This window comes from Xenopus tropicalis, chromosome 6, assembly GCF_000004195.4.
Source record: "Xenopus tropicalis strain Nigerian chromosome 6, UCB_Xtro_10.0, whole genome shotgun sequence".
Lineage (NCBI taxonomy): Eukaryota > Metazoa > Chordata > Amphibia > Anura > Pipidae > Xenopus > Xenopus tropicalis.
In genome coordinates, this window is record NC_030682.2 from 59,226,877 (window position 1) to 59,249,164 (window position 22,288).

At 38.9% G+C, this 22,288-nt stretch overlaps 1 protein-coding gene across 1 annotated transcript in view; it reads right to left on the bottom strand.

The window, feature by feature from the left end:
* Positions 1 to 527: 527 nt before the first annotated feature.
* The window catches only part of mcm6 (minichromosome maintenance complex component 6), a 47,306-nt gene continuing 25,545 nt past the window's right edge, over positions 528 to 22,288 (bottom strand). Inside the window, 7 exon segments of the mRNA NM_001016221.2 lie at positions 528 to 774; positions 4,485 to 4,624; positions 10,231 to 10,398; positions 12,750 to 12,861; positions 14,453 to 14,614; positions 20,566 to 20,694; positions 21,117 to 21,272. Of these exon segments, the coding sequence (NP_001016221.1) occupies positions 649 to 774; positions 4,485 to 4,624; positions 10,231 to 10,398; positions 12,750 to 12,861; positions 14,453 to 14,614; positions 20,566 to 20,694; positions 21,117 to 21,272 (993 nt within the window). The 3' untranslated portion in view covers positions 528 to 648.

A 22,288-nucleotide genomic window follows, 5' to 3' on the forward strand; every position in this document is an offset into this window, starting at 1 on the left:
ACCGTACGATCGTAAACAGTGGGAAAACCTTTCCAATGTTTTCGCGCAAACGTACAAAAAAGTCGCACAAGCGTATGGAAAACTTGCGTGGGCGCCGAAAAAGTCGCGCAAGCGATAAAAAATTTGGCGAAAATACGCTCAGACCATTTGAATGAACGCTACGAGCATTCGTGTCTTAGTAAATCTGCCCCTAAATGTTATCTAACTAACTATAGATTTAACTCCATTGAATAATGTAAGGTAAAAAGTAGTAACCTCTGCAGTCTCTCTGCAAATGTCTGTGAGGCAAAATGTGCAATGCCTGATGCCCTAGGCAACCTGGTCAGCCACCTTGCTCAACCCAGGCATATTCTCACCAAGCATTTTTGGCTTGCTGAAAAAATGCTACATGTGGCTTTACTGTAGTGCAGCGCAGTGTTACGGCTCCCATTTTGTTCTTCTGTAATATAATGGTATTTTCTGCACAAAGTTGCCCCACTATAAATAAAAAGAAATATTCACAACTGACAAAAGGGAATTTTATAGCAAAATCATTTTTAATATATTTAACTTTACATTTCTTTTGGACATAGAAACCATGACATAATTACGCCCTTTTATTCGCAAGAAAAGTTTGTACCAAATATGTTTGCCTACATAAACTGCTGTTTAATCTTCCAGCATATAATTTGGATTCACAACTAAAATTCGATCTTCAGCAGCATCTTCACTTGTCTCCTTTGAATCATCCATTGTTTTTAATTCTGATTTGTTCAGTTCTATCAGAATATGATCCTTGCAAACAATTTGGAAATAGAGCAATGTTAATACCAGTTTGTGAAAACATCCCAACTTTAATTTACATGAACTGGATTTCATATCCCCTTAAAAAGGAATCTAAATCCAATTATTAAAAAAAGCCCTAATTAAAACGCCCCTATATACACAAATTTTAGCGGTTTTAATGTTATTTGTAAATGTTAACAGCTAGTGAAATCAGTTATCTGCTAGTCTCAAGGTAACCTTTTGATTTGTGGATCTAAAAGACTTTGTGAGAGCCTTGGTTGGAGGAGAGCTGATTTCTGCTACATTGTTTCAAGATTTGACAGATAAATGTTGCTTTCAATTCTACATTTACAAAGTGTTAAAACCATCAAAATGTTTTTGATGTATATTAAAACATTGCTTAGAATTACTTTTGCATTAAAAAAATTTAGCTTTTTGTTTACATACCCTAAAATTTGAAAAGATATATATTTCATATGCCCTTACACGTTCATATAATGCTACACATATACCAACAAACATGGTACTGCTAAAGTAATGGTAACCAAACAGAAGGTACAGATTTTTGCGATGTTAATCAGCAGTCTGTTGTAATTGTGCTCAGTAGCAGATCAAACAATAGCAGCAGATACAAAGGTACCTGGTAAAATGAAGGAACAAGTAAAATCCCTAAACTTACTGTGATAAAAACCAAAATACATTTAGATTGTAAGCTCTATGGGGCAGGGACCTCCATCCTCTTGTCTTTCTGATTGTTAACTTATTGCAACTGTACCTAGTATTTATTTGTATTTATTGTTATACTTTGTATTTATTATTTTAATAACCCCCTGTTGTATTAATCTATTCTACTGTACAGTGCTGCGTACATAAGTAGTGCTTTATAATTATATACATACATACTTTATTTCACATGGCGATTTGTAAAAACAAGAAAAATTACATGTTATAAAAACATTTCAATAATTAACTGGGCTTTTGATGAATAGGGCTTATGATGAATATTCTTGTTGCCAATTGTTATAATAAAGAAACATGCATGTGTTATTTGCTGCACTAAATCTAAAAGTTCAAGTCTAAATATGGTTTTTAAGAGCACAATCAAATCAATTTAGCAGTTCAAACACAATCAAAGCAGTTAGAAAGTAGTATAAAAGCTGCTTCTCATCTTAAAGCCTAACAGGCTGTAGCTGAGGGAAGAGAGGGGTTTTGTTTCACAGGGCTTTATAGTAGACTGACAATTTATTTTGATTGCTCTACAATGAAGGTCATTCAGTGATACAAATAATTTCTTAATTTTAAGATACATAGATGCACAAATTTGCTGTAAAGGTATTATACCAGGTTATGGCAAATACAAAAAAAAAAATCACCAAACTGAAATCTCTCAGTGCGATTATTTGTGCAGAAAGACCTCAGAAAGTGAACTGTATTTTAACATAAATAAAAAGAGACAACACACTCTCTGAATTACAACTTAATTGCCAATACTAAAAAATTATACTCAAAATACCTAGAAATACCTTTGCAACAAAAAATAATCCAAAAGTTTTCCCCCATGTAGGTAACCTTAATCAGGCTCTGCCAAACATATTCAATCAGCAGTGACAAGTGCTCTATATTACAGATCAATATTTTGTTATTAAAAGTCAGATGTTCAACATACTGTTATTAAAGTGCTTTTCTAAATCAGTGTTGAAAATATAAATTTAGTAAAAGGGACTATTCAGGTAAATAAGTGAGGAATGCTTAGCACAAATCCTTACATCCTTGATAAGTTTATTAAAGTCATGTTTTTCCCCACAATTCCAGTGTCATTGTAGTCACAAATGAGCGATGCTCTTGATGCAATTGCACTGCACCTACTGCAATTGCATTCAGTTTGTTAAAATGAACACAACTGCGCATTAACTTTGTTGCAAATAGAGTGCGATTGCGATTAATATTTTCTATACCTGCCAGGCATCATTTACTCTCCTCTCTTTTCCTTTATTCTTTTGGCACGTCTAAACAATGGCAATTGACCCAGGTGCCGAGGAAACCCTTGAGCTACTGCCTGGTCAGGATGTGGTGGTAGCTCCAGGGTGGAGGTGAGAAGGGGCCACCTCTGTTAATTCAAAACGAAAGCAGGAGTGGCACTGAGCGCAACTATAGGAAAGTGCAAGGAGCATATTTTGTTGCGTACCTTTTATGAAAGTGGTTTTACACGCAACTGACTTCTGGGAAACATAAATTAGCCAGTTTTAAGGATGGTCCATGGAATGTAAGAATAAGTTGGCCTTATCGGTGTTTACATCCTTTACAGAATCCAGGGACTGAACCACTTACCAGTAATCCCATTTGAGGTTGGGTGAATTCTCCAGTGGTACAACATAATATGGGTGTTCTAACAGTATTGCCCAGGACAGGCCCAGCTCTCTCTCTGCCAGTTTATATTGCAGCTTTGGTCCCTTTGTTCCTTAAACTTCCCTCCAAAGGAGAGCTGTGCATGTGAGCTGAACAAAAGGCTCACACTCTAGCTCCTCTGTGCACAAGAGGGGGAAAGGTTTCAGGTAGCTCAACCGTTCAGCAGTGACTTTGCTCCTCCCTCCATGCTGCTCGAATAAACACTCCCAGGGGAACAAAGTAGAGCTTAACCTGTGTAGGAACCCTATAGCTGTCTCCCATGCCAACTGTAAGGCAGCTGTATGTGGGTCTTCTTTGCATTTGTTTATGGGAAGCACTGCGACTCACAGTCATTTTAACAGCATGGCCAGAAACTCTCAGGTCTGCCACAGGTGGCTACAGGGTGAACTGGCTGGGTGAGAGGAGATTATCACACAAATATCATACTACTAATTTTAAAGGATCAGATGAAAGCTGCACAGACCTGCCAGAAGATGTGGTATAACTGTAAGGCTTGTTTCTAAAAGTACACCGAATGACAAAGTCACGTCCCAGCCGCTAGAATAAATTACACACTTCCTGGGAAGGACCCTTCCTGGTTGTGTGTAAGCTAAATTACACTACCTATGTAGTGACCATGGACCACAGGGCAAAAGCAGCTGACAGGTCCCAATTATAGTATGGTTTGAGCATGTTTACATGCCCTGCCTGTCCTAGCCATATACCATCCTCCCTCATTTGAGTCAGGTGAGGATGATTAATATTTCCCTGAAAAATGACTTACAGGGTATGCTTACCAAGTGAGCCCAAACTTTTTTAACCCAGCCTGGGCGCACCCCTCTGGTTACCCACTATGAGGAGACCCCATATCAGGTGCATGTAGCCATTAGGAAGACATTGAGGCAAGAACTAAAATATATGAAGCAGTTAGTGGTTATACAGACATCCGATCCTGGTCCTCCCCTGTTTTTGTGCCAAAGAAAGATGGCGGTGTCTGTTCTGTGAGGACAAGACCAGTGACTCCTACCCCATGCAATGCCACATATTGATGACCTTTTGGACAGATTAGTAGGGGCCCTGTATTTGTCAGCACCTTACATCTAAGCAAAAGCTTTTGGCAGATTCCATTTACACAGGCAGCCCTTGCACGCCCATTTAATCTATGAATTCCTAGTAATGCGCTTTGGGATGAAGTATGCCCAGCCACATTTGAGAGATTGATTGACGGCTTGCTAGAGCAGGGGCAGAACTTTGCTTGCACCTACCTATATGACCATTTTTAATGATATGAGATAATGACATCAACAATACAGATAAAGCAGTCAAATACTTACATAATTTATCAATCTGTGAATGACCTTCTCAATTAAACGCTTTTTAAGGATTAGCTCTGTTTCAGTCTCTATTTCAGCTTCCATTTCTTTCAGATACCAGTTAACCAAGTCAGTTGTTGTTAGATGGCACTCTTCTTCAACTAAAAAGGAAAAGTTGTTAAATTGTTTTAAAGTCTTGTGAGAATATTTAATATATATATCTAACAAATCATAGTGTGTTAACTAAAACATAAACATTGCATATTTCCCTGGATTTAACCAAATGAAACTCCCTCACAACAGGGTGGCAATGCCACTATGTCCCTACAGGAAATGGACTGGCATTACTAAGCTAGCCAGAGAGAAGGGATAAGTGGATATATCTAATTTGTTTCATACACTCTTGAAAGTAACACATTCCACAGCATGGGATTCCTTTCCATTTCTGAAGATACCTTCTGTGTTGTTCCTGCATCATTTTTCTGTAAAAAGTATGTAACCCTTTCTTGGCACACTCACTTATTTGGGCTCTATACTTGCATAAACAGAAGATTTTGTTCTCTTAGCAATGTGAAAGATACTGGAAACTGGGATTTAGCGCAATAGCACACCTCAAGGGGGTTTCCACTAGGAAAAATAATTAGCACACACTTTGCAGCAAGGATAACTATTTATAACTGTTTAAATAGTATAAACACAACTGTATGGATAACTGATTATCCTGCCCTGAGGAACCCATCCAGTCTATCCACTCCTGGCAGTCTCTTTAGGTGCCCAATCCCAACTTGGATCTGGATAGGCCACAACCCTTTTATTCAGTTCAGTCCCTTCCCCAAGAGCTCTTAAGTCCCCCCAGGTAGCGCTACCTGCACCAGTGTACCTTCCCCTTTGAAAAGACGGCTGTTCCCACATAGCAGGCAATCAAGCAATACCTCGCCCAGCAGACTTCTCTTTTTGCAGTCTGAACACACAGAATTGGCACTGGCTACTCACTCTGGATCTCGCTTCCAAAAGCTGTCAAAACAACAGGGGATCCCTTTATAAACTGCTGGACCCGCCCCTGATATTTGGCTCCAAACCTAGGCACATCTCCTCTCTCCCAACGGTGCACTGGAGTATCCAGCCAGTTGGGTTCTCCCCAGTCTGTAGACAGGCTGGATGATGTCAGGGGAAAGAGCTCTCTGATCCCCTACAAGTACAAGAGAAGCAGTTGTATTTTTAGAGGGCCACTGCCCTCCATATTATACATAGCATCAATAGATGCAACAACTCGGGTTCACACTAAAAGTTCATTCAAAAACAAGGAGCACTTTAGGGACTTTCAGTCTAAAATTCAGTCCAGAAGGTATTAAGCTAACGTTTTGGTTTTACTAAAGGAACCTTCTTCAAGACAAACAAATATTTTTTCTTATATTTACAAAAAGGCTAGAATTTTTCTCTTTTAAAACATAATAGGTTCATATCTGTCTCAAACTGCATATTGCACCAATTTTCCATCATTTACAAATGGCCTCAAATACCATATTAAATTAAGAATAGTTTATGCGGTGTGTATAGTTTATAAAATTAGAGTGCCATTTAAAAAGTGAATCTGTTTGGTTTAATCTTAAAAGCGTCACTTCTCTGCTTGCATAGTAAGCCAGATCTACTGGAACTTTTGAATTAAAAAGATTAGATTATAAACAACAAGTTTTGGTAGAGAAGTGCATCTCTCACAAAAATAAACAAGACATGTAATACCCAAAAATGTCCACAAGATGCCAGTATAGGCTGCATTTAAAAACATGGAAAAAAAAACCCAAATCATGCAGAATCAGATATTAGTGTAGTTAGAAGATAACAGTTGAAAACAATGTAGCAGGATATCAGTTCCACATCTAGCTCCAAAACATCAAAACCATTCAGGCTATTGGCAAACACACATAACCCATGATGATACATGAAAGGGCTATGAACCCATTGATAAATTAAAGGGCTACATTGATTTAATATTATTGGTTTAAATATGAAGGCTTGTGCTTCATATTTGATTTGTAACATAGCTGCAGAAAAAGTAAAAAAATGAAAATCATAATGAGCAGATTTAATTTGAGATTTTCTCTCTCTCTCTCTCATATCTTGGCTAGTGTTTGCCAATTCCGGCTAGTAGGTATGAGCACGGGCACATGTGACTCCAACACACAGGCGGGGCCTTCGCAAAATGGAAGGTTTGCACTTATGAGATGTTGCGAAACTACAACTCTCCACTGCCACAGATTGTATATAATGTAAATATGGACGCCAGAGGTTCTTTTGTATTGAACTATAACTCGGTTTATTGGTGGTACACAGCATATGCAGGGTTAATACTCACAGGATTGAGGTAGAATGGCACAGATGTTAAATGCAGTTACAAGGTAACAGAACAGTGTAGCACCACTGTGGAGATATATGTGGGATAGTCTGAAGTCCCAAGGGTGTCTACCTTGGGCCGGATCCCTACAGCCAACAGTGGTTCAGGGGTTAAGACTAGCCTGACACCCGTGTCTGAACTGTGGTCCCTACAGTAAGGCAGCAGAGCCTTGGGTATACTAAACCCACTAAATTCTCCTTTGTTGGAGCAAACAGCTGCTCTTGCTAAATAGCCCTGAACTAAATCACACTTCTAGAGCGTGCTATGAGTCTAATCCTGCAAATAACTTCACCTCATTCATGGGGTCCCTGATCCCCGACTTATGATCACTAGATGGATTGGCTTTCTCTAGGGCACAGGCTTCTGGGCCTAGTTGAGGTCCCAGGCGCAATGTGCAACCTTCTATGGATGAGAGGAATGCCAAAGAGGAAGTGCCCACACCTTGCATAACACTATTACAGTGTGCAGAAAGTTGGTCATCCTAACCTAAGGGCGAATAAGTGCATAGATGCAAAATAGCAAGTGTCAAAACATTACATTCTGCTCAGTAACAGCAGAAAATGAAGTGTAGGGCTAAGACCATAGGGAGCTTTAACCCTATGGGTCCCTACACACACACATACAATATAGAATTTGTGCCCGCACTCTGACCAGTTCAGATAGGGTGCTTGAGAAAACAATGAATATCTACTAAAGGTTCAGCACACCATTACATAAATTAAATTATATTGATTTTGCTTCACTTCGCATTCCAACATTTCAGTCCTAATTGGGAACTTTCTCAAGGCTATTTCCCAAGTGAAAAATACGCACTTAAATAATAATCACCTCCCTCAAAAGAGGGCCAAGCAACACTGCCTTCATTTAAACCTGTTAAATACACCAAACCGTTTTAAACATGGAACTCTCTTATGTCTTAGCTACAAATTTACTAGAAAAGCTTCATACCAAAACATGTTGATACCATGAACACTGTCATTTCATTATAAAGGTTCAGAATTATGTTGGCATAGAACACTGGACACATTTTTAAAGGAAAACTATACCAGTATCAGTAAATATTCCCATATTACATCCTTTCCCTTGAGGCACCATTTAGTGATGGGCTGTGTGCTCCCTCAGAGATCACATGACCAGAAATAATGCAGCTCTAACTGTAACAAAAAAAAGTGTGGAAGCAAAAGGCAGAACTTTTAAAATTCTTAAAATGACAATTTTCTATTTAGGAGTACCCAGTAGCACATACTACTAAAAGAGTATATTTTTATGAAAATGGTTTATTTATATGAAGCAGGGTTTTACATATGAGCATGCAATATATTTTTATAGAGACCTACATTGTTTGGGGGATATAGTTTTCCTTTAAGCAAAATTGTTGTAAACTAAGTGAGAACCTAACTACCAATTTAACTTGCAGCACCATCGATCTCTTACACCGGTAAATATTCTCCATAGCTCTTACATCAAACATATATATCATACAAATATTTAGTGTAATATTAAAGAAATGTAAGGATTATGTAATCTTAATCTTAATATTACACTAAATATTTGTTCCAGCTTTTGCCCCAGGAGCAAAGGTGATGGACAGTGAAGTTCAATGACGAGATTGATTGATTCATTGCCAGATTTTTTATATAGATGGCATGTTGATACTACTAGGTTTAAGGCTCAAGTCAAGAGTTAGATATCATGTTGACAAAAATACATATGGAGGGAATTATTACAGGCAGATATAAGTAATACAGGATAGTCAGTTTTCCAGATATCCCTATCATATATGTTCTAACTTCACGGTAAAGACAATTGTTTCTGTGATTGGTTCTCAGTGGTGTACAACTGTTCAATGGTTAATGAAAACACAATCTTTCTTTGGGATACGAATTAATTCCTGAAGAAATTAAATTGTACACAGCTTAAAGGTGACCATAAACTACCAGATCTGCTTATTTGGTGAGATTGACAACCAAGTGGATCTGGGTCTGTTTTGGTCACCCACACACAAGGCCAAATCAAATTGGTACAAATGCTGACCTCGGGCCAATTGATTTGTTTATAGGCTGGGCCTTTGGAGGACCATCAACATGCCGATGCACCTCTTGTACAATGGGCTTTCTAAACCTGTCCAATTTTTGGTCAGATAATAGTTGAACAGGTCATCGGTGGCCCCATACACAGGACAATATATGTATGGCCACCTTAACTTGGATTAAGTGTTACTGGCAACAGTGGATGTTACTATCCTTTTTATTTAGACACCCATAAGGAAGGGGTTTGTGCTGCTGACATACTCATAAGAGAAATCTCAAAATATAGGGAACAATATTACATTTTTTTTTCCAGCTAATAAAGTTCACATTGTGCTTAAACTATTTTAGAGCAATTTTTTCAACAAAGCAAAATGTTGCAGTAACACCCTTTTCTAGTTGTGATAAAAGATTATTCATACATTTGCAATTGCTATCCATTTTATTTATTTTTTTAACTATATACAGGTATGGGACCCATTATTCAGAATGCTCGGGACCTGGGGTTTTCTGGATAAGGGGTCTTTCCATAATTTGGATCTCCTACCTAAAGTCTGCTGAAAGCATTATTTAAACAGTAATTAAACCTAATAGGATAGTTTTGCCTCCAATAAGGATTCATTTTTAAAAATGTGAATTATTTGATTAATATGGAGTCTATGGGTCTGCTACATTTTTGTTTGGAAGCCTTCCAGTTAAGAACTCTAGCTTTTATCTTGTTGCTAAAGTTCCATTATCATAACAACCACACAATGGTTTGAATGACTGAAAAATAGAGTCCTATTAAATACTCTGCAGAAAAAATGTTAATGGGCACTAGAAGAATCTACAAGGCCACTTATGTAAAAAAGTTAAAAAAAAATTAAATTATATATATCATAAGTCTATGATTAAGTGCTCTTAGCAAAAAACAAAGTAAAAAAGAAAAAATAAATAAATGAACACATCTGCGGCCTTGTTGAATCTTGTAGTTCCCATTTACCTATTTTTGCTGCCGACGGTTAAGATACAGAAAGATACGGCGTACAATAAAAGTAATAACATTAAAACTAAAGCCTCACAGGGCAAGTGTTTTTTATTTTGTTTTGTATGACAGTTTTCCCCCTGCAAAAAGCAAGTAAAAATATTCTCTTAAAAACTTGGTCAAGAATTTAGCCATTACAAGAAAAAATATGCAAGTGTGAAGAAACATTTGTGAGAGCTTGTTTACTGTCCAAAATACTCTGCTTTATAGTTAACCTTATTTATTCAGAGGCCCTTACTAAATATCAGCCACAGATGGGGCTTGATTGACTGAAGTAATAATTAGGGCTTTAGACCTTTAAAAATAAATTTGCATTATTATTACCTTCTTCCATCTTCTGCATGTGCAAAACCAACAAGTTGGAGATCTGCTTGTACTCGGCAAAGGACATTTTTAATCCTGCATTTGTGGATGGCTTGTCATTTATTGGTTCATCCTGATTTGTTTCCATTGCTTCTTCACCATTGTTCAGATTAGCGTTATTAACCTCTTCTAAAAAAAATTACAAATGTACTTTATAAAATAACTTTTTTCTGGAGACCAAGCAACTGCTCAGTAAGGAAAGCCCTGGATCTATAAGCGCAGGGGCTGCATGACAAGGGATCCGAATAACCAGCAGCCAGATTACACTGGTTTATGTTTAGAGATTGGCAGAACCAGGTGCAACTGTGATAAGGTGAGAAGGAAAGAGTTAAGGCAGGAGAAGGCTGGCCTGGGGGGCGGAGAAAGAGAGGAATGTGATGTCAGAAAAAGAGGGCACTCACTTCTGTATCTTCTGAGCAGGTAGAAACAACCCACCCTCCCCCTTTTTGCATATTTTGCAAAATGTCAGGAGTTTCTCTTCTTTTTGTTTTCATATTATCTATTAATAACCGGATCTGGATGTTTTCCTGAATGCATTGTTATATTGTGCTTTCTGTATCTTAATACGGTATAAAAATGAGAATCAGCATTGTATTTAATTCATGTTAACTACGATTGCTTGATCCAGGGAATGTTTCCAATCGCCAAGGGGGTCAGGAAGGAATTTTTTCCCTCTTGAAGCATAATTGGCACTAGCTTCAGGTTGGGTTTTTTGCCTTCCTCTGGATCAAAACAGTGGATATAGGATAATATATTTTAAGTTTTATTTGTCACAGCAGCGGTAGGGCCTTGCCAGAGTACTGCACAGGTCATTTTAGCAGAGGGAGAAAGGAGGTTCTCTCCTGTGACTGCACGGGGGATTGATAGATACAGACGCTACTACTGCTTGTGCTAGGTGACAGCCTGCTTGGATTTCCTATCATTGAGACACTGCAGATCCAGGACCAGCTGCAGGGCTGCTGAACTTCTCTCATGGTTGGTAATGCAGCTTCTGCTGGTAGCAGAGTTTGGGGCCATCCTCTCGGTAGGTAGAGGGAGTCTAAGTCTTCAGCTAGGAACGGCAGAGCATAGTAGCAACCTCTTATGGAATTATGGCTTTAGAATATTGCCTTGGGTTAGGCTGGCAAGGTCCTATTTATTTGATAAAATGTGAATAAATGCTGTGGCCATTTTCTCTACTTCTGTCTCCTGGTGTTTCATTAAGGTATGTAACAAGGGGGTTCAGTGGGGTGCCTCAAGGTGAAGGGTCAATTGAGGAGTCCCCTTGTCAAGCAAATATGCAAGTATAGGATGGCTAAATGCTCAGAACAATAGACTTATAGCAGTCTAGCTACAGTACAACTAAACAAAGGGGACACTCCTTTGGAGGACAGTAACGTGCATATTTTAGACCAAGAAGAATTATAGTTTGGCCAAGAAGACAGATGGTTTAAGAGAGGTACTTAAACAGAGGCAGGGCCTACGACACTGCTTATCAGCAATGTACAATGCTGCTTTGACATCCTTACCCTCAGCAGTTACAACAATTCACAATTCCAGTCACATGAATTGAATATTTTAACACCTGCCTCAAAGAGAATTATGGTACTATTGTAACTAGGTAACAACCATAGCAGCTGGATGTTGATGACTGTAGTAACCCTGTAGTAACTATCTTGCAAATGAAAATTTAAAATTACGTTCATCTCAAATAAGAACGTTTGTAAATAAAAATTAAAAATTCTGTACCATCTGATTGACAGGTAGGCCCAATACATTTTTTTAGGGGGGGGGGCTCCCTTTCCTAGCAGATGTGCTGCAGTTACCTCAAATAAACAACATCAGCACACAAAAACAAATTCCCCCACTAATTATCCGACTGGCACAAATCCTGCATGTAGAGTATTTTTGGTTATTTGGAGAGTAAATTCTAATATATCATTGAGCCCCCCAAAGGATGTATTAGACTTACAGTAACTGTCAATCAAAATCTGACTGACTCCTGCATGGAGAGAGAGAATAAAGAAATACAAGTTGCAGAGAGTGGAAGAGTAATTTCATTATTTCAGATACAGTACAGAATTTTGAAATGATTATATTTCTAAAGTTTCTTATTTTAGTGAGGTGAAGCTTATATTCAATTTTCATTTTTGCTATAATTTGTTACTAGATACTGGCAGTGGTCTGTTTAAAATGACACACCCTTATTTTGGGAATTTAGTTGAAACTGTCCAAATTGCCAAACATCAACAATTATGTATTTAACATAGTAGACTCCCCTTACTCCCCTTACTACAAAAAAACAGCATTGGAGGTGAATGATGAGAAGGGAATTTAACTGTAGCTGAATAGGTAACTGTCTGCATGCCACATTGCGCTTGCAGAGCCTGTAGTTGCCTTAAGCATTTACAGTATGAACTTTGTTCTTTGATTATTTAACCATCATTTAATTCCACTTATCTGGTAAGATATTAATGCACAATGGTTTAGCGTATATGTACCTTCAACGTTCTTTTCATCTTCTCCTTGATCGAAGCTGACATCTGGTGTGTCCACACGAATTATCGATTTACTAAGCAGTCTAAAGGCTTCTTTCACATGTTTTGGCTGAACCTAAACATGTAGCAATATTTACTGTTTGCACTGCCAGAGGCACAACTTCATGCTAAACAGAATTTTATACAATAGTGAAACACAATTTGTATAATTCATAATTGATTTTAGATTCAGGTAGTTTCAACCAGAATACCTATTTCATGTGACAGGGGTGTCCTCTAAAAATATAAATAAACCCTCTCAAAAGCTTACCTAACTAGCTATAAAATAAAGATAAAGATACTTAGGACCAAAGTGTCGCAAACTACAAGTCATACATCACAAGTCTGGTATTTTACCCCACTGAGTATCTCACAGTTGCATACAATTTTTACACTGATATTATATGTATTATATATCGAACTTGTATCATATATACAATGTGTAAATTGCATCATGTGGAGCAGTTTATTCTTAGCTACTCAATTTAAACATCCTCATACAAGCTAAAAATAGAATAGAAGGCCTAGGATGTCATGCAATACATTAATGATTGTACAGGCATGGGATCCTTTATCTGGAAAACCTTTATCCAGAAAGCTCAGAATTACATGATGGCCATCTCCCATAGACTCTATTTTAATAAAATAATTTCCCTTTTCTCTCTAATAATAAAACAGAACCTTGTAATTGATCCAAACTAAGATATAATTCATTCTTGCTGGAGGCAAAACAATCCCATTGACATTATGATTACATTTTTAGCAGACTTAAGGTATGGTGATGCAAAGTACAGTATATATTATCAAGTGCCCGTGTAGTTTAATCTACAATGTACTGTGGCAAAACCACAGGACAATTAAAGGAGAGGATTGGGATGCACAGGGCCAGTATTAGAGTGGGATTTTATACAAATAAAATTGAGAAGGGTAAAAGTAAGAAACAAGACATTTCACACCAATTAATGACCAAGCATTGGGCAGAGACTAGGCACAGCCCTGCTACATTTGGGTGCATGCTAATAAACCTTGCTTAAGTGAAAAGGATGTTAAATGGCCAATTGGTTCTGAGTTTAATTTTTTTTTTAACGTGCTAGCTTATTCCCTGCTAAATTCTAGACACACAGACAATTAATATATAGTTAGCATAAATAACAATGATAGGTAAACAACTTTTATGGATTTGTGTTGAATGGACTAATACACACTAAATTTTCACTTTTATGCTATAGTGACACCAATTGGTTAGAAAAATAACCTTTTACATTTGCCTAACCAAGACTATGATGACATCAGTTTTGGCACCTTTCTAAAGGGGAAGAGAGGGCAGGCCTGGACTGGCAATCTGTGAGTTCTAGCAAATGCCAGAGGGCCTGCTGTCACTATTCAATTCTATGCCATAGACAGTCGCTATTTAGTGAAATAACCAGGGTCTATTTTGAATCCCAGTTCAGGCCTGAGCGAGGCTACAATAAATGTTTTAGAATTTACAAACAGTGTGCTGGTCTATTTGAAAGACAATATATAAACTGTATGTGTTCAGCGTGTATCAGTGCTTAGTGATTGTCAAGCGATCTGAAATCCTCAGCATAAGCATCATGTTGGTAAAAGTTGGATTTAAACATGGAATAAATTAGGCAAAAATATCCCAATCACTAAAATCCACTTACTTCATCAGAGCAGTGCATTCGAGCCATACTTTCAGATAATCGTATCAGACTCTCAAGCTGTCTGACTGTAATTCTCCAAGATGACTTTGCTACTCCACTGCCATCACGCTGTCTGAGTCGTCGATACTGCTCAACAATGAATTCCTCAGCTTCCTTTGTTATCTTTGCAAAGAATAAGATTTTCACAAGGTACAGCAATAAGAAATAAAATACTTAATACCCACTTTCAATCCATTTGCAAAGCAAATTCATTTCATAGGAAGGAGATTAAATTGTGAAAAAATTGAATTTCCTTGTTAAACACACAAGTGGATTCACAAAAAGTCCATGGGTTTAAAGAAAAATATAATTTATTGAAATTGTTGGTTGATATCTTATAGTAAAGGGATATTGTCACAGGGAAGCATGTATTTTAGAATGCAATAGAATTCTATACTAAAAAACAGCAGCCTATCAACAGAACAATGGTCAGGTTAAAGGAGAACTAAAGCCTAACTAAAGAAGTAGGCTAGAAATGTTGTACATAATGTTTTGTGCTTCTGTACCAGCCCAAGGCAACCACAGCTCTTTAGCAGGGAAGATCTGTAGCTCCAAAGTTGCCCCAGTAACTCCCCATCTTCTTTTCTGCTGATTCACTGCACATGCTCTGTACTGCTGTCACATATATATATTATATTATAATATATATATATATATATATAGGGACCCATAGGGTTAAGCTCCCTATGGTGTTATCCCTTATCTTTTCCTTATCTGTGCTGCTATAGGGCAGAGCCCTCTACACTCAGATTACAGTTCTTAGGCTACCCCCTATAGGTTTAGCCAGGTTGACCACTCCCCTTGGCAGACTATATAGTGTCTTGTACAAAGAAGTGTCTTCCTCTCTGGCTGCTGTTGTCTCAAGGCTTCACGTCATCGAGCCTGAGGCATTAGGCCCCAGTAAAGAGAACCTGCCATTTTGTAAGTCGGGGACAGGGCCCCGTGAATGAGAACAAGCCAGCACAGTCAGTCTTACTTAATAGCACCCTCTAGGAGTGGTGAGCATAGTCAGCTTATTTAGTAAGGGCAGCGCTAGCCCCATCAAAGGAGACTGTACGGGTTTAGTCTAACCCAGGCTTTGTATGCCTTGCTGTAGGGACCACAGTTAAGACGTAGGTTTCAGGCAGTACCTTACCCTGAACCATAGTTGGCTGGAGGGGATCCGTTCCCGTAAAGGGCATCCATTCCTGGGCTCACAACTAATACTCTGCATAATCCTTCAAGTGGGTTATACTGTTCCTTAAGTGTCACATCCTCTGTTATTCTCTGTGACCATTCAATCTGCTGTGTCTGTGAGTATAATCCCTGTTGCACTATTAAGTTGTGCCTTGTCCAATAAACTTGTACTATAGTTCAATATCAAGAACCTTTCTGGCGTCCATTATTCTATCTGCACCACACAAGCTTTATCTAGTTGTAGTTCAACTACACCCTCAGCTCCATTAATACCTCCCATATAGCGGAGGCCCACTCCTGTGCATTAAGGTTGCATGTAACACATGCTCTATACCTATCACTAGCCTGGGTTTTGCCATATCCTAGCCAAACAAGTGTTACATATATATACACATACATTATTTGGACCTGTAGCATCTTCTATTACAGACCAACCCTAATTTTCTGCTTGATAATTTGGAAAAACTGCTAAACTTCACTTCTCAACCGCTGCTCAGAGCACACTGAGGGGTATATTTATCATGCTGTGTAAAAAGTGGAGTGAAGCATTACCGGTGATGTTGCCCAGTGCAACCAATCAGATTTTAACAGTTGGAAAACCAAAGCATCTGATTGGCTGCTATCAAGATACTGAAACTTTAGGCTGCTGCAGTTCAGTATATAAAATATGGCATTTTAGCCACATTCATTTTTAGGGTTTAGTTCTCCTTTAACAAGATAACTGCTCTGACACCACTCCTCAAGGATGAACTTGTATGTTTCTATTTTGCTACCACTGCTCTGCTCTGGGCTAATAGAACATTGTAAGTGCAATAGCAGATTTATGTTGCTCTTTGCAGAGTGTACCAGAAAATACGTAGGAACATCTTGCTATGGGAAACATTGTGGGTAAAACTCTGCAAAAATGTGAATGTCCCTGTCTGCTTTTCATGGCTTTCTAGAATATGAAATGCTCTGTGGCTAATGCACATTCAGTGGTGTTCACTACTTAATGATCATTAATCAAGGTGCTCTTCATTACCATTAGGAGTGGTGATAGGGCATTTTAGCTGCCTGATTGCAGGTGGACAAAATGCAACAGCCCAAATGAAAACTGCTCTCACACTGCTAGCACAGGTAGTTATTAAAATGAAATGTTTTGGGTTTTTTTAAGTGCTCTAATGTGTGTTTTTGGGCCCAGGACCAACTGAACTTGCTGAGTCAGACCATTTCAGTATTCCTAAAATGGCATGGCTGGTTTCAGACATTTCTCTGCCACCTAAAACACACTGTTATAAAACTGCCCATGTGCCATTTACTGTATATTGGACTAAATTTGCTTGTACAGTATTGCTTGTATTGTATGGATATTATATATACATACAGTTGTAAATAATGGTACAGTGGCTCTTTCTCTAAGTACAGAATGGACTGAGATGGCGGCCTACACCCTATTATTAAAACAAAACTATGATGCTCTGTTTAACAATAAAATTTCATATGGCAGAATTATCTGCAATGTAAAAAGCCCTATCTGTAATAACAGACACTAGATGTGCTCAATAGCAGTAACCCATAACAACCAATAAGATGTTTTCTTGTTCACAGGTGACCAGTATAAATTCTACCTATTGGTTGCTATTGGTTACTGCTCCTGGGCAAACTTAGTTCCTTTTATTACATAACCCCCACAGTGTAGTAAAGCATTAGAAAAACAGTATTCCTTTAAAACTGAAGTGACAATTTAGTAGTTAATATAATTTATTTTTGATTAATATTGCTAATTCTAGACACAGAGAGAAAGCCTCATGCAGCACAGTTTTTAGGGCTCATATCTGTGTATAGGGAACCATGCAGTAACCACTATATCAGTACAAAACAATATTACTGAATAAAAATATTTAAATATAAATTCTCTTTTGAAAGCTTTACTTGAGACATACAAAAACCATTTTTTCAGATCCTAAAAGAAACGAGTTTCTTCGGATTCCCTCCAAGTCAGTACACATGAGCAGCATTGCCTCTCCCAGACAGGAGGTAGGACCTATACCATAGCTAATTAAAATGAATCCTGCTGTATAGGACCACCTGACTTACTCATCACCCTTGGTATTTCTTTTGTCTTTATTTTTATTTTTTTACTTCTGTGTAGACACAGAGGTATGATGGAGAATAATTTACCTGATGTCACAATACACACAATGTTTAAATTGACACTTATTGGGAAGAAATGCAGGAGTGGGCATACCCATGGTCCGAACCTTGTATTTAAATAGCCCCCCTGCGCTAAGCCCAACTACGCACAGTATTCAAACTGACATCTATAGGATAGAGCAACAGGTGAGGGTATTCCTACATTTCTACGTGAACTAACTTAGCCTTCCTTTTCCTATGGCTTTGCAAGGCTTTAAAGGACTCCTGCACTGTAAAATGATTTGGACAAAAGGGCTGTGGGTATGGATATAGGCTAGTGTCAGCTAAACCTGAATCTGGTAAGTATAATTCCTCGGTATCTACTGTGTGTCTTAGGCTAACGCCAGACGAGGCGTAGGGCGTATATTTTTGGCAAGTGGAAAAACGGTTGCTGAAGATGCCACCCTATTTTCGGCAAGCATTTTTCCACTTGCTGAAAATATGGGGTTGCATACTAAATTAGCTAATTATGTCCCTCAGCTGAAAGCTGTCAGGGTTCTTGCTGGAGGTTTAATCCTGCCAACAGTCACTGCTATCTGGTAAGGTGCTCTTGCTGTGTGATATCAAATGTTTTATGTGCGGGCCCAGGGCCAGATTTACAAATTTTCCGTCCGCGGTCGCACGCCCCCGCAAGCGCGCATGCGCCATAGGCCAAACTTGCATACGGAGTGGGGAGAAGTCCCCATTGCTCCGTATGGGAACACAAATTTTTAGATCTTTGTGCAGCGGGGCCTCCAGGTTTCTGCCGCCCTAGACCCGGGCCTTCGTGGCCTCTCCACAAATCCGGGCCTGTGCGGGCCCGAGTCCTCTGTGCAGACACAGTGGATATTTGTGTTACACCAGGTGCTTCCATGACTCGTTGGGGTTTGTACTGCTTTAGCAGTATTGTTCCTCCTTCCTTTCTCATAAGTGTGGGTCCTATAAGCAGATTTCCTCTGGGTTTTGATTGGAGTTTGAATTCCACTGACAAGTCAGTGCTGTCTGGTGCTTTAATTCATATCACTTTGCTATTTTGATATCCAAAGTTTTATTGTGAATTTAAGTCCTCTGTGCAGGTACAGCTGGAATGTGTTCTCATTTTTACACCAGGTGCTTCCGGGATTGGCTGGGGGTTGCACTAAAAGTTAGCATGCTTGGGTGCTTCAGCGTAGGTTCACATGCCAGTGGGTGGTTGGCCCCCGAGTTGTGTAGATCAGTGTTTTTCAACCGCTGTTCCGCTGTTTTTCTTAGTAGCTCGGGCCCCCTTTAATAAAATCCGGGCCCTGTCATTGATTGCGCCCCGTGTGTACGGGTGACGTCAGTACGCACAGGGCGCAACGTTATAAAAGGGCCTGTGTGCGGTCGCGTGTAGGCAGAAGTGCAGAGGTGGCGCGCGTGAGGGGAAGATGATGCTGAAGCCGCCGAAGAGCAGAAGTAAAATGCTGCTGGGCACCAATGTATTAGGGGGGGCCACGGGGCACACTGACTTATGGGGGCACTGCTGCTGGGCACCAATGTACTAGGGGGGCTGGCTCTTGGCACCAATGTACTGGGGGGCACTGCTGCTGGGCACCAATGTACTAGGGGGGCATTGCTGCTGGGCACCAATGTACTAGGGGGGCACTGCTCTTGGCACCAATGTACTAGGGGGGCACTGCTGCTGGGCACCAATGTACTAGGGGGGCACGGCTCTTGGCACCAATGTACTAGGGGGGCACTGCTGCTGGGCACCAATGTACTAGGGGGCACTGCTCTTGGCACCAATGTACTAGGGGGGCACTGCTGCTGGGCACCAGTGTACTAGGGGGGCACTGCTGCTGGGCACCAGTGTACTAGGGGGGCACTGCTGCTGGGCACAGAGTTAAATTTTTTAACATTTTCTAATGGTGGTGTGCCTCGTGATTTTTTTCATGAAACAAGTGTGCCTTTGCCCAAAAAAGGTTGAAAAACACTGGTGTAGATAGTATCTAGTTTTTTAAATTGCATTCAGGGTGGCTAGCTTGTGCAACATGTGTTTCTTGTGCTTTTTTCTGGCTTGTGCCCCAGGAGCTACATGCTTTACAGCCGATTGGTTTCAATGGTTTGTAGACTGGTAAGCTGATTTAGCATTAGCAGCTGCTTACACAATACTTGAACTTGGCGCCACTGCTTGCTGCTTCCTAAAGTCAGAGAGGGGCAATGGTGCCCATGTGTATTGACATGTTGGGACTAGAAGAAATTGATGACAAATACATTAATTTATATATTTGATATTTGGAACGGTTGATATTCAATGCATGGCCCATATTAGAAACAAAGTTAAATCAGAATCAGAGAACAGTCTACTGGACAAGTGCAAGCTGGTTGTATTAAGTTTGTACTGTAGATTCATTGAAATCCCTCTGAGCTTGGCCTGTTCAAGCTGGTGAGCCACCACCTATGGGCAACTAAAGTCAAAACAGTGTACCTTACACATCAGACAGACTTTTCCAGTGATGATTTTAGCATACATCATAAAGTTAACTATTTAATTACCTTTATTATCTGGAATAATGCACCCTCTACAGGACATTTTTCAATAATTTTTTTATAAAAAGGTCTACAGAAATGTCTGTCAAGATAATCAGTTTCCAACCAGCAACCAAATCAATTTATATTCCCCATAGCCACAATGTCCACAAAGTTACTTTTCTTTTTTTGAAACCACTTTAAGGTTAACTACAAGTATAGGCACAAGTAATGCTGTATAGTAATGTAACATAACTCACTTTTGGCTGGAATTGACGAGCGAACAACAAATACCTCTGAATATCTTCAATTGAATAAACTCGCTCAATTGATTCTTCATTTCTCGCATGCAAATCTACTATCCTTCGTGCTATTGCATAATCTGTTACCTAAAGAGGATACATTTTATAGTGACTATACACAGAGTACAATTTAAAAAAAACCATAGGGACAAATGACTGTACAGGTAACGAGGTTACACACATTTTTCTCTGCTTGCCTTATATTTACTTGGTAACCTTGATTTGATTCCTGGTAACCAGGGACTATTTACACACATACAAACATATCTATATGTATACATAAACAATATGTTAATATTAAAGTGGAGTCTCAGGCGCCAGGTAGCCACAGTTTTCAATTAAACACATAAGTTCACTTCTACTAAGCTAGGTTTAACTTGGGTTGTGTTAAAAACACGCCAGATAGAATGAAAACACTGTCCAATAAGGAGAATGAAAGGCTAGCTCAAACAATACAGTTTATTTTATCTGACATGTCTATGCTGTTTAGAATACTTTTGAACAGTTACCTCATTGCATTCATCAACCAAAATGAAAAATAGATCAAATCGTGACATAATGGGTGCGGATAGATTGACATTATGCTTTAATGATTTTGATCTTTCATATCTTCCTCCAACAGGATTTGCTGCAGCCAGGATAGATGTACGAGCATTTAATGTGGCCTTAGGAAACACACAAAGAAGATAAAACATGAGCAGAACAGGAAGGAAAATAAGATTTATAAAAAGCATGGCATGCATAGCATTCATATTAATAGCAGGGAGAGTCTGGGAGTGTTTGTCAGCCATCTCAATCAAATGAGGTCTGATGATTATTATTTAGTTTGTTACTTAATCAAAAAAGTGCCAAGAAGAGTTAGGATTAAAAAGGAAATATTCTCATATGCCACATATTACAGCCACTGAGTGCAATGGGGTTGCTTAATGCAACTAATGCTTTTGGTTGTACATTAGGTTGTAGGGATATCTAGCCCACTTCAAATACATTACATATGATAGGGCCACATATCAGATTATTACTAGCAATGACCGGAATATTTTGGCAGGCATGGATTCGTGGAAAATTTCCACGGTTTGCCATTGGCAGATTTTTCTGTGAAACAGGCACAAAAATTTGACGCGCATCAAACAAATGACACACACAACAATAATTTTTTGGCGCACAACATTTTCAGACAACATTTTCAGCGTTTTGCAAATTTTTCACCAAAGCAAATGGGGCAGATTCGCTTAACACTAGCCATTACTATTATAAAAAACTTCTTGATATAAATCTAATTAGAAGAATAAGGGAGTAGAAGAAGTGGAAGTCACTCGATATTTCTACAATTAAGGATATAAAAACTAAAACTCCTCTAAAATAGGAAAAAAGTAGGGCCAATTAAGGGCCATGGCCCACAGGGAGGTTTCCTGCAGGAGTAAACCTTGAGCGAAAAGGAAGTGGCACGTATGCCTTCATAAAGGCGATTTACTTTATTGTTGGTGGGAAGGCATTTTGGGGTGACTATTTACCCCCCATAGCCAAGATTCACCACAGGTGACCAATCTCCTATTGGGTCATGGCCCTTAAGAGGATCACAAGTCAACTTGGTAAAATGTTAATCGGGTATGTTTATTTAATAGGTGCCCAGTTTTAAAGGGTCAGTCTAATAACCGTCACGCTGTTTTATTGTTTTATT